The sequence below is a fragment of the Eulemur rufifrons genome, chromosome 7, assembly GCF_041146395.1.
Source record: "Eulemur rufifrons isolate Redbay chromosome 7, OSU_ERuf_1, whole genome shotgun sequence".
Classification (NCBI taxonomy): Eukaryota; Metazoa; Chordata; class Mammalia; order Primates; family Lemuridae; genus Eulemur; species Eulemur rufifrons.
Window position 1 is genome coordinate 6,017,329 of NC_090989.1, and position 13,647 is coordinate 6,030,975.

Here is a 13,647-nt window from a genome sequence, read left to right on the forward strand (position 1 = left end):
CATTTGTAAATACTCCCCTGGAACCTCACAGGCGCTCTGCTTCATTCTCTTCCTACACCTCTCACACTTAATGAGAAAACTACGAACTCAATGACAATCCTTGTACCAAAGGAAGATTTTCATCCAAAGAAACGGAAATTAAGCCCTGGAGGGGAAAAACAAGGAGTGCAGAGGAAGGAGCACATATTGTTCAGTGGCTAGAAAAAATGCACTCCGGCTTTTTGTAGTTGCTTTTCTAACTGAAAAAAGATAAGAAATAATTACCTCGAATGTTCAGGCTTCCTTTATACTAACAAATCAAACTCTGAACCTCCATTAGCTTCGGATCATCATAGAATTTTCCCATTTTTCTGATCTTTTCTCTTTTTTTCCCCCAAAATGATTTTGCTTGTTCACTTGGGGTTTTCTTTTGAAGTATTCTTTCTCACATATTCGCAATGTTACTTAGTTTCTAGAAGCTTCCTATATTGAAAACTGTGTGGACTTTTTAACCGTATTTTGGTCCACATTTGGAATTTTCCTCACTATACCACTGGATCTATTAACCACTAAAGGTTAGAGTGACAGGTAGAGCTGAAACTAGAAGAACACCGGAACTATTTATATGGTGTTACTGATCTAATGATTTTTGCATTTCAATAATATTTTAAAGAATATTAAATGGGAGCAAATAAAGATACTCTTCTAGAACGTTAATTTTCTGATTACAGGAAAACAGGCAATGTAAGAAAAAAATTCGATTAAAATACGTGGTCTGATTTGTTATCTTTGTTTATTAGCATAAATATTTATTTTCATTTTTAAAAATATGAGAAATACAAGGGAAATTGGCACCTAGCATAGTCTATCTCCATCATATTCTATCACAGAAGAGCTAAAAGTCAACCCTAAGCAACAGCAAGAAGCTTAACGCCTATTTGTGTGTAGAGTTGTTAAAAAAATTATGCAGGCATTTTAGATAGGTCATAACTGAATGCAATGAAATAAAAAGTCGAAATCAATTTTTAATTATATAAATTTCTATTTTACTATACTCTTTTACCTTATTTTTAGCAAAGAGAGAAATGTTTTTTAAAGTTCAATGATTTGGAACAAAATAACCTAATTCTATTCAAAATGCCTTTTTGTTACTAGGGTAACAAGAAAAGAGCTGTTTTCTAGAGTTCATGAGAGCCACACGACTTCTGCAACCATAGAATACATTCCCAGATGACACAAACAGGCAGACGCAGGAGGGGAAAAGTTGATGGCCGTTCCAAGTGGAATTGCCATAATCATTATAAAATAGGGAGACAGCACGGCGTGGAGACGATCCTGAAGCAATGCCTGCTGCAGGAAAAACACGAGGAAGAGCACGTGTGCAAAATCTTGCAAGAAAGAAAAGATATCTGTGGGGAGCTGAGGTGGGGCAGGTGAGCAGAGAAACGCCGTCAACCTACCTGGTGTGCACGTCATCGGGGCTGGACCAGCTGTTGGTGACCACACGCTCCTGGCCATCGGGTGGCAAAATCGCAGTCTCCGGCTCCGCAGCTGTGGCTACAAATCAGTCAACACGGGAGAAAGAGAGCAGCCGCTCCCTTCAGCTCAGAAACATGTAAAGGGCACTGGGCTGTAAATGTCCCTGTCCTCACCATCATCCCTACACAAGTGGACGGTGGAGTCACAGGCAGACAAGGCTTCCACGACGATGGGCACAGCCACGCGCCCAATTCAAAATATGATGGGACTAGACGATCAGTGCAATTTGAAAATGTGGACCAAATAATCAGTGCAACAGAAAACATCCCTCCCAATGCAGACAGGAAAGCACCGCCGAGGAGTCAGACTTGGCAACAGACAGATTGAGTTCAGGCGTATACCAGCAGACACTGTGAATAACGAAATCACGCTCCCTGGGACAAGATCTTTGTCTATTAATCTTTATTTATATGATTGTTCTCTGGAAAGCACTTCATTTTCAAAGCTAATTGCGAGACAAGTAGCATAAGGCACATACAAAGAAATACTTTTATTGTATCACAAAGGGAAGTTCCACATCTTGAAATCGTGTTTTTTGGAGTATTAATAAGAAGGTCTAGTCATGCAAAGCAAAAAAAAAAAAAAACTTAGCAAAGGCCAAGAATGTCAGCGTCAGGCACATGGAGGTATGCATATGCTATGTCCACATTTAATTTCTATTGCTATGATTAAGGAGCTATATCCATGTACATCTAACCATGTCAGATAGAATAAGTCCTCGGTGAACCTCGAAGGTACTGAGAGAGCTGTGCTAGCTTCAGGCCAAAGTATTTCGTAGAGTTTGGTTTGTGGGGAGACATTTGAAATGTTGCTTCATGGCTTGGGTTTTCTAGAAGAAAGGGGAAATGTTAGGGGAAGACTGTTAAAGAGAGATAGACAATGTTTACCTCAAGCTTCACTATTTAAATAATAAGGAAAGTATTGCCTTTTATTCTATAAACAGCTAGTCAGCATTTGATTTGTTCCCCCATTCAAGGAAAGGAAAATAAATTTTTTTTTGTGGAAAACCAAGCAGGTGTATAGCCTTTCTCTGTACTGACACATATCACGCACTATAAGGGGGTCAACATCTCGATTATAATTTCCCACTGCATTTTCATGGAAAGTAGACAGGCTGAATTTACAGCTTAGTCCTGGAGGAGGAAATCTCAATGGTCCTTGGCTAGACTAGAGGATAGCACCAAGTGGCAACCTTCGGGGATATAAAATCCAGAGTCTCATATTGTACATTATTCGTCCTGGGACTTAACCATCAATTGGATTCTGACTCCAATTCCAAACATGGGAAATGAGAATTCTTCCATAGTTCCATTCATTGCCATGTTCTGCCTAAAATCATCTTCTCAAATAAAATGCACAGACTATCCATGAGCTATGAGATGGGTTTGTCTTTGGAAGCCAAATGATTTGCAGAATGCCTGGTTGCAGCTTCATGTAGCATTTTAAAGAAGGTTATTGAATCTCTCCAGAGGTCAGGGGTGGGATTTAGGGGTTGCCTGGTTCACTCCTTCACTGTCAGGCATTTTGGCCTCACAGCAGACTATTATGGACTGGATTCCAAACTAGAACCATCAGAGAAGCAGGCACAATGTGCTAGGCACAGCTGTACTTTGCTTTTTCTTTTTTTTGGAATTGGCCTATGAAGAGCCGTCTGTCCACATTAAGGATTCTCTCTCAGCTGTGCCACTTCACATTTAATACTTTTTTATAATTATCACATTAAAATTGCATAATTTTTAAAGCACTTTCCAAGCAGAGTGAACAGACACAGACTTAAACAGTACTTATGAGTCCTTTACTGTGGGTTTTGTCATGTTTTGTTTCTGGTATGAGGATAAGTATCAGCATATTTTCATTTCCTACTATTCTGCAGGTAGAATGTCTTAAAAGTAGCCTTGGAAGTTTAATGTTTTTCAAAAATGAGTTCCAACCCACTCCTTAGAGATGGAATCGTGACCAAAGTGACAAGCAGTAGTCCCTAAAGTAGAGCTTTCTGTGTCCAGAGCATGAACGAAATCATCGGGAAGACATCAAATCATGGGCTAGACTCGCTTTGTAATTTAAGCAAATGCGTGATAAAACCTTTATGGTCTAATAACAAACTGTGATGACAACTCTCACCAGCTCCAAGATGCCCGAAAAATATATTAAGCAGTTTTTATATTAACTTTTTATTTGTAAGCATATTAAGAAGGGAGGTCCCTCCTATTCAAATTGGTCTTTGGTGCATAGAACATTGCTATTTGTTAGCCAATATCTACAGAGCACCAGGGATTCCTCTTCCTTCTCTAGAAGAACCTTCTGTCCACCTTGTCTGGACAGACACCAAGTGTCATCACAGACCTTAACTGTGCGCTTGTGAGTGCGTATTCCCTCACTGTCGCCTTCCCTGGCTGCCCAAGAGAAACAGCCAAAAACTCTGTCTGACATTTTTCAGTGGAGGCATCATATGGACAGTAGGGAACTAAAAAACTTGTTTTAATTTAAATTTTTTTAAAAAAACTCTTATAGCACTAGAGCAAAACTATAAGCATTGCTGCCCTAGAGAATAAACTACCACCTCAAATTTGGTTGCAAGACCATATTAATAAGAATACAACATATACATAGGTATGTGCCAAATATCTGGTAAAGCCAGATATTTTTATACCACTTAATGGTCTTCAGGTGTTTCCATACATACTGTCTTATCTACAAGCCTTACAATATTTAAGCATACCCTCATGTCCTCAATATCCATTATCATCAGATTCTATCATCTCATTAACACTTAATAAGTATGAATTATGTGGCACTTACCAAACTGTTAAGAGTAACAATTATTTTTGCTACAAGCAGCAAAAGCTTACTTGTCAAGGATACCTAAAGTGACTTCACCATAATCCAGTGTTTCTACAGGAGTGTTCTGGTTAATATTTAATAAATGAAAATGTAACATCAAGCACTTATGACTAAACCTCTGGCACCAATAATTTTCCTGCATGAATCAAGAGCCAACTTTGTGATTTTTTTAATGTTATAATTTATTGGCATCATTCTGAACATCAATTTTCAGTCCCGTCCAGAGGTGCAGGTGTTCAGTAGAGGAGTCTAGATAACAGAGTGATGATAAGAGAACACTTGCTGTGCCTTCCCTTAAATCAAAGTTACATAGAGTAACAGGAAGAAGCAAAACAAAACTCTTCCTTGCCTCGAAGGTACACCTTTTCTAGAAATCCTATCGCCCGTAGCCCTCCGTGCCCGGGAGAGCCCAAGAACTGGGACCACTGAAAGTCGCCAGCCCTTCAGCTCCGGAAAGGGGTGTGGCCACCGTCAAGGTGCACAGACCCAGTCCTGGGAAGGGAGACAGGTGGCTGTGATCGGGATGCCCTTTCTCTATTCCCAAGTAAGCGTAACGCATCTCACATCCTGTAACAAACAGGTGCCTCAGCCCCAGAATTCTGTAGCTACCTGGAAACGTGGAAGAAATTGAGCATGGAAAGGCCTAAGAATCTTCTCCTTCCTCTCCTGGCTCCTCTTCTCCTTCAGTTTCCTCTTCCTCCGCTTCCCCTTCTGCTCCCTCCTCGGTTATTTCTTCTGTCTTGTTTTAGCCAAAATGGCATTGTTATCAAGAAGTGTAAGGGCCGAAGATACAGAAATGAGAAAAAGAATATAAAATCTCAGACTAGAGTTGAGAGGCCCCACCCCACACATACCACACACCCCACACACAGACACTACACCACACACTCCCATACACACACCCCACACAACACACACACGCAAACACACGCAGACATCGTCCTTCAAAACACAGGCTTCACCATCTGGAATCGTGCCGCAGAACAGTGCCTTCATTCTAATCTATCATGATTTCTCTTAAGCATACTCTTCACTCATATTAACAAACTATTCTCATCAAATAACCTTTACAAAGTCAGATGGTATACAGTTCGAAGAATAAAATACAAAAAGAATCTCAGCAAATAGAATTTTGTCAGAAAGGATGAGCTTTTAAATGTATGAGCTGGTTATATTTTGTTGTAACAAGCTAATTTCTTCAAGCCAAAGTTATCAGCAGCCTGTACATAAAATCTGGAATGAATTCCAAGTTAATAATATGTTTTTGTCTTGTCTTTAGACATAAAAATAGGATTTTCAAAAGTGGAAGCTTGCTTAACAAGAGAGAAACAAAAGAAATAATTATTGGAAAGATATAACTTGATAATAATGAAAAATTATGATGTAGAGTAAGTTAGAAATAAGCTTTAGGTCTAAGAATAGGGATTAGTTTGATATATTAACATTAAAAATAAAGACACAGATCTATATTTACTACTCTCCCAAAGTACAGATACATTACATGAAAAAAAGTAGATTATGAAAGAGTATTCACCAAGATTTGATAATTACATGTGCGTGTGTGTGTGTGTGTGTGTGTGTGGCTAGTGGTTATCTCTGGGTAATGGCGTTTGTAAGCTATTTTCTTCTTTTATCTGTATTTTCTAAGTTTTCCATAAAGATCATGAATTATTTTATAATTTCAATAATTAAATTATTTGGGGAGGATTTCTTTTAACATTTGGGACTCTAATGTTGATGACCGTGTGTTGAAACACCTAGACAATACATGAGACTTTTGGTAAATTATTCTCCATATCCTTGTGTTCTCAACTTTTATTTAGTTCTCTGATTAGCATTTAAAGTGATTAATCCAAAAATGTTCAAAAACATAAAAGCGGGCAGGAGAAGGAATCTCCACCGACTGCCCTGGCCCAGCCTGGCCTGTGACCAGTGAGAAACCACCAAATACACCTGCAACCCAGGGGCCCAGGAAAGGGTCCTGGCCAAGCCCTGTCTCTCTACCCACCTCCCCTGGACACATTTTCCCCAGCTTACATCAGGCTTCTCAGCAGGCTAAAGGCGGATTTTCTGGGTGTGCGGTTTGCATCAGTGCCCGCATCTCACAAAGAACAAGGGGACGGTGGCTAATGCTGAAATCCTCTCACCTAAAAGATGTTTTAGTCAAGCCGATTAAGCAAAACTACTAAAGACGACAGACCGTACCTCTTCTGTTGCTGTCTCTCCTTCTTCTTCCTTTGGTTCATAAATCAAAATTAAAAAAAGAAACATGAATTCACGTAAATTTTAAGTTGAATCTGAAAATTAAGCAAACTATAATAAAATACAAGCTAATCAAAATAAACAGCACATTAATTTATCCAAAAAATATGAAAATAGCAAAGATATGATAACTGGGTGATCCATACTTATTTCACACTTTTTTTTTTTTGAGACAGAGTCTTGCTCTGTCACCCCAGGTAGAGTGCAGTGGTGTCATCACAGCTCACAGCAACCTCAAACTCCTGGGCTCAGGCGATCCTCCTGCCTCAGCCTCCCAAGTAGCTGGGACTACAAGCACATGCCACAACACCTGCCTTATTTTTCTGTTTTGGTCTCTTCTTGCTTATGCTGGTCTTGGACTCCTGAGCTCAAGCGATCCTCCTGCCTCGGCCTCCCAGAGTGCTAGGATTACAGGCGTGAGCCACGGCGCCTGGTCTGTTTCATGCATCATATTTCAAGCTCTTGGAATATTAGGAGATTAAAGACATTTTCCCATCACTCATCATTATCATTAATTAATTACTCAAGATGTAATTAATTAGTAATATTGCTTAGTAATATGTACAATTCTGTCTCTGTTTCCAAAACACACCACAGATCTGTAGAGCTATCTAGTAAAATTCAGACCGTATATGCAAGCAATTAAAAAATTTGAACAAAAATGTATTTTCTGCCTTTATTCCCTCATAAGGATGTCTTTGCTTCAGCTTTGAACCAATTAATAAAAGTAGACCAAAAAACTTTTTCTCTATTTGAAAAAAATAACTTTTTTTTTACACACATTTTTACACACATTTTTTTTAACACACTTTTTTTTTTAAAACACACAGTATTTAAACACTGAATTCTGGGCAAAGAAAAAACTTGCAAGGTACCTGTGAGTAGGGTCACCAAAAGCTCAAACAGGTCTCTACTCTGCAAGCTGCCAACCAGATCAAAGCAAGACGACCAGGTTACATCTCCTAAGAATGCAACTCCAAGAAGGAAATGAAAGCATTTCCATCCCTTCCCAAAATGGGTCAGGGCCAGTGATAAAACCATAAACCTCTCCGGGGCCAGAGTGCTACCACCACTTTAATTAAGTAGAGAGATGTGGTTCTTAAGAGCAGTCCCTAAAAATTCCTAATGTCCCACAGCTTAGGCAGTGAGCTCAGGGAACCAGGAGCAGGAGGCGTCGAAAGCAACCCTGCAGTCACACGTATCTTCTCACCCTTCTTTGGGCAGATGAGGACACTGAGGCCACAGAGTGACGTCGCCTGCTGAAGGTCACAGGGCAAGTAATCAGCAGCACTGGGACTTGCTCTGCGTCTCCCGATCCTTCCTACTCCACAGGCTGCCTCCCAAGTCAGCACAGACGGCAAGTCACAGACGCCCACACACTACCGCCTCACCGCTCGGCCTGTTCCGGAACGACACCCCCGGATTTCTGAGGCTGGCACTGAACGGGAAAGCTGACAGAGCTGGCCAGGTCCGAGTCAGGCCAGGAGGATTTCTCAGCACTAACCTTTGCGTTAAACCCCAAAGTGACACGCCAAGTTTTAGTGTTAAAATAATGTCCAAGGAAACAGAGTCTCGCACTTGTTGCGAAATCCGGGTGTTGCTTCCATGGTGATGTGTTAACTGTGTCTCTTTAATGCTGCCTGGTCCTGCCACATCCCGTCCCTCCCCTGCCATGACTGCCACCTCTGCTCACCTGAGCTGCAGAGAGGAGCCCTTGAGGAGCGATCATCACCTCCCCTGGTCTTCCTCCTCTCTGATCTGCTCTACCCTGTGGCCAAACGGCAACAAACCTCACTGCACTACCTCATGTTTAGAAACCTCCATCTTCTCGAGATAGATCTATACTCCTTGGAATGGCTAAGAGACCACCTGGCCCTGCTTCCCCTCCGGCCTCACCCCTCAGCGCTCTGTAAGTCGTCCTGAATCGCATGCAATTTCTCATGTCGGCCACAGCTCAAAATGACAGTTCCAAAGAAGACTTTCCTAACCCACAAAGTTCAGTTAGGGGACCTTCTTATTTGTTCCCATAATCATCACTGCTTATCTGTCGCCCTAACGAGTCTGTGTGCTTGGGGGCATGACCTGTGTCTCACTCATTTTGGGATCCCCAGGGCCCAGCCACTGTCTGGAACCAAGGTACAAGCTCAATAAATGCGTGTTAATGATTGGCTGTGAGAACGGGCCCAATCTGCTGTTGGCTCTTTGCATCTCAAAGAACGTTAACTTTCTTCTTAGCCACGTGAGATCAGATTAAAATTCACCATATGCAGCATAGAACTGTTGATTATGTCAAGTTTTACATTCTTCCAAATCTAGTTATTAACTGTATTCAGCTGAAACAGATGAACTAACCAGATACACACTATTAACAAAACGGGGTCAACCTGACAGCTAGCCTGGAGGGCAGTAGCAAGTCAAATGGAACATAAGTCTCAGCTTTTACAGGTGCGCTCACAACAAGTGCGGAGGGATCTAACTAGCACTCTTTATCAATATTCGAATTGACCTTAATTTCTTGAAAGATACGCTAAGTAGAGAAAGTAAGTGCTCAGAGGAGTTATAGAAATGCTTAGCCCCAGAAGGTCAGGTAAGCCTTGGAGGACTTTGCATCATCTGTCTGCCAGAACACAAGCTCCAGGGAGCCGGCACTTTGTCATTTTTGTTGCTTCCTCCCCAGTCCCTGGAACTGTGCCTGGCACGTGGCAGCACTCAGTCTGTCCATAAAATCTTGAATGAACGCATTTATGGAATGCTATCCTGCTTCAAATCCCTCTCGGGATGAGGTGGAATATGTTAATTAAAAAAAAAAAACTTACACTTTCAATCTTAGCTCACAGAATTATAAATTATCAAAGTTGGGCCTATCCTTAAAAGTTATCTATGTAAAATGTTTGAATTAAATTTTATGGTTGGCAAATAATCGTATTGACAAAAGCCCATTTATTTAAAGATAATTAAGCCAAGATCCGGCAAGATCTTAGGACAAGGTATGAACCGCCAACTTGAGAGAGTGTCCATCTTAAAATAATTTCACCTTTTTGTTCTTCTGAGAAAGCTAGAAAGGGGAAGTGGGAAGTCTTAGAACCTTCCACAGCAGCTATTTTCACTGGGGACTTGGCCAGGGAAGCAGGCTGCTGACGTGGCACATGGCCAGAACTAAGGACAAGTGTCAGTGGTGGTGAGTGTCAGGCAGTGGTCGGTGGGGACAGGTGGCTGGTGTGGGAGACCGGGGAGGGCAGCTGGCCTCAGCGTGGCAGGGGCTGAGAGGACAGGAGCAGGGTCCTCTCAAGCTTCAGACACGCCAGGGACCCAGCCTGGGACCTGCAAACTGCTCCCGCAAACCGATACCAATGTTTGCCACTTGGAAAAGGAACGTCCCTCAAGCCTGCTGTTGGAGAAAGCCAAGAGGGGTGATTTACAGACCATAATCACGTCATCAATCAAGCCAAGGGCTTACAGATTCTCGGATTGGATAACTGGGTTTGCAAAGCATACAATTTAAAATCATTTTACCTTGCTAGTAATATAATTTCACTTGAGCACAACCAAACACAAACATGAACAAGTTGCAACGTTTCCAGCATCTTACAAAGTTCTTGTGATGTCCCTGGTCTGCAATTCCTTTCCTGGAGAGTGCCCAGAAGCTGAGATGACCTTCTGCCATCCTCCTCTCCTCCTCGCAAACCTCCCCTCTCCTCCTCAGCCCCTCGCCCTCCCATGGGTCACCAGACCAGGGCCCATGAGGTCCCTTTTTTCTTGCAGTTACAGGTAAGATCTTCCCAGGCACGAAGTAACGGTCTCTTCAGTGTTCACCTCCCTGGCCTCCCAAACGCTGCCCCAGTCTGTTATCAAGCGCGGAATATACATCTCGGCAGCCCGTGTTTAAGAACCTCAGAGGCAGGTGGGCATGGTGGCTCACACCTGTAATCCTAGCACGCAGGGAGGCTGAGGCGGGAGGATCACTTGAGGTCAGGAGTTTGAGACCAGCCTCAGCAAGAGCGAGACCTTGTCTCTACTAAACATAGAAAGAAATTAGCCAGGCAACTAAAATAGAAAAAATTAAAACAGAAAAATTAGCCAGGCATGGTGCCGCACACCTGTAGTCCCAGCTACTCGGGAGGCTGAGGCAGGAGGATTACTTGAGTCCGGGAATTTGAGGTTGCTGTGAGCTAGGCTGGGGAGGTGATCAGGGGACATCCATATCATTAAAGGAGATGATGGTTTCTTTTCCATTTCTGTTTTTTAATCAATGTGAAACACTTAGGTAAATATCCTTCTACATTAAATGGAATGGTCACAGTGCTTACTCATGGGCATCGAGGGTGCACGTGTAACAGCAGAGATCAGGTGAGCACTGACTAGTCACTTACCCGCTTCATCACTCAGCTGAACGCTGCCAGCTGCCAGAGGGAGCGTTTCGGTTTGTTTCTGTGGTTTACCATTGCACACTTTAAAATTGTTTTTAACACAAAAATGAATGCAGGTTAAAAAGCAGTGAAAACTGAGTAGGGTTTGTGGTTTAGTTAACAGAAATACACCAACCAAGGTGTATTTGGTTGGTGTATCACACTCCTGGTTTTACTGTTGTACTACGGCCAGATGGGATGTCACCACAGTGGGAAGCCGGGTGAACGGCACGCAGGACTCTGATATCTTTGCGACTTTCTGTGAGTCTATAATTATTTCGGAACAAAATGTTTTTAAAATGTTTTTATTCCTTCTCATAACAAGTGTGGCTGAATGCCAGGACATGAATCTCTGTTTTGTTCTTCCTACTACACAGAGCTTGGCAGGGGGAGTACGAGTTCTTTTCTCTCCCCCACTCCACCTATTGGTTCCAGCTCCCCAGCCCTAGGGAAGAAATTATAGGCCCTATGTTTCAAAACCCTGGGCTAACACAGGCAATGAAGCAGGTGGGCTCTGAAAACAAAAGAGCTTGGGATCAGGGCTGGGAGTTGGCAAGACTGAAGCGGCCAGACTGAGGAGAGAAGGGGCTTCCAGGAGGGGCACTGCCCAGGCCCTGCCCGCACACAGAAGCCGAGCCGGGGGCCACGGGGGCATCTCAGGCAGCACCTGGGCACTCTGCAGGGGTGGCAGCACCTGAGGTCAGAGGGCCAGCCGCTGCGAGGGGCAAGTGCGTGTCCAGCCAGAGCAGAGGGCCTGACCCACGCCGAGGGACAGACAGCAGAAAGGCCACTTCGGACAAAGAACCAGAGCCCGTTCCTGCCTGGTCACCACTGGTGACTCCAGGATGTCCGTAAGACCCCGGGAAGCAGAGGGTCTCACACCCCACCTGGCCTGAATTTCTTGCCACCCTCGAGGTGGGGCATGAAGCGGGAAGAGGGACAGTTACAGAAATAAAGAAAGCTGACGTCCCCTGCCCGTGAAACTCAGAAGCAAATGTAGGCTGGCTAATATCTTAAGCTTCACATCCATCACGGGGCGTCGGATAAGGGGGGAAGCGCGGGCGCCCCGGTGTCTAACTACGAGCCAGGAGGAGCCAAAAGGACAAATCCACAGAATCGCCTCAAGATGGTTTTCGACAGAGCCAGAGTGGTTAAAGCCTTAGATTTACCTAAGTGTGACATCCAGATGAAACGACCAGGTGGGTCTAGCACTTTGAAAATCAGTGTTCAAAAAACATAGAGATCAGACCTGCTTTTCTGATTACACACAAGCCTGTCTACGCCCAGGGTGCGCCGTGAGCCGTGAAGTCATTACAAACAGCCTGAGATGTCCTCCCATCTCAGCCTTCAGAACCAAACCCAAACGCCATAAAGACAAACCAGTAGGTTCTTTAAGCCCAAAATGCAGGCATCCTAAATACCAGGTAGTTTCTGCCTCCTTTTAAAATTTTCAGTTTTAGTCTATTTTCATACATATTCATGAAAGCTAACCATATCATGTTACTTTTCATTTATTTACTGACAAATCATGGGTTTTTTCCTATTTAATTGAATGAAAGCAAGTCAAGGAGCAAGTGTCACTTGTCAAATGAGAAACAGAATCTGTCTTTATGTGGAATAAATATTATCAAGTGGTTGAAAAGTGGTAATATAATGTTAATAATATATTCATCCACAATAAAAGTATCTTTCACTTAACGGTCATTTCTTCATCACAGCCTATGCAAAAATAACCGCAATGATTTTTAAAATTCCTTTAGGGATTCACAGGATCATAATTTACTTTGTCAAGGGTTCACGAGTTTAAAAAGTAGTCACGAAGAGAACCGCCAAGCTGGGTAACGCATCGCTTCATAGAACTAACCCAGCCCAGCGGCGGCAGCTGAAGCAGAGCCTGCCCTGCTGTCACCAGCGGTATCTGATGATAACAAGGCCCCCTCTGGTCTCATGGGGCAGAGGGGTTGTCTTTCATCTTTATCGCTATGTCACAAAGAAGCAAACTAAATTCCAAAGTAACAATCAATAATACTGTAAGAGTACATTAGGCAATTCATGCAAAGTTCAAATTGTAAAACACAGATTTTTTTAAAAAATACAAGATAATGAAACTATCAGTGTATTTAATATTAAAAGTATTAATTCTGAATTTTACCGACTGCCATGAAACTCCATCTAACTTCTAGGTTAAGATTGAAGATTTTGGACAGGCATGGTGGCTCACGCCTGTAATTCTAGCACTCTGGGAGGCTAAGGTGGGAGGATCGCTTGAGCTCAGGAGTTCGAGACCAGCCTGAGCAAGAATGAGACCCCATCTCTACAAAAAAAAAAAAGAAAGAAAGAAAAAATAGAAAAATGAGCCAGCATAGTGGTGTGCGCCTGTAGTCCCAGAGACTCAGGGGGCTGAGGCAGAGGGATCTCTTGAGCCCAGGAGTTGGAGGTTGCTGTGAGCTAGGCTGACACCACTGCACTCTATCCAGGGCAACAGAGTGAGACTCTGTCTCAAAAAAATAAAATAAAATAAAATAAAATAAATTGAAGATTCTGTCTTTCTCCAAAACAAAAAACTTCAGAGTTGTAAATTATCAAGAATTTGAAATAGCGATCTTTGCTCAATATAAGG

General features: G+C 42.7%; 1 protein-coding gene across 2 annotated transcripts in view; it reads right to left on the reverse strand.

Moving 5' to 3' along the window:
- Positions 1–1,909: 1,909 nt before the first annotated feature.
- SH3BGR (SH3 domain binding glutamate rich protein) overlaps positions 1,910–13,647 on the reverse strand; it is a 53,994-nt gene continuing 42,256 nt past the window's right edge. The window contains exons 4-6 of one of the 2 annotated variants that reach the window (XM_069474942.1): positions 6,565–6,594; positions 4,969–5,098; positions 1,910–2,347 (exon numbers count right to left, since the gene is read on the reverse strand). In XM_069474942.1, coding sequence (XP_069331043.1) covers positions 5,003–5,098; positions 6,565–6,594 — 126 coding nt within the window. In that variant the 3' untranslated portion in view covers positions 1,910–2,347; positions 4,969–5,002. The remainder of the gene's footprint in view (positions 2,348–4,968; positions 5,099–6,564; positions 6,595–13,647) is intronic. The other variant, XM_069474941.1, reaches the window with a different exon arrangement.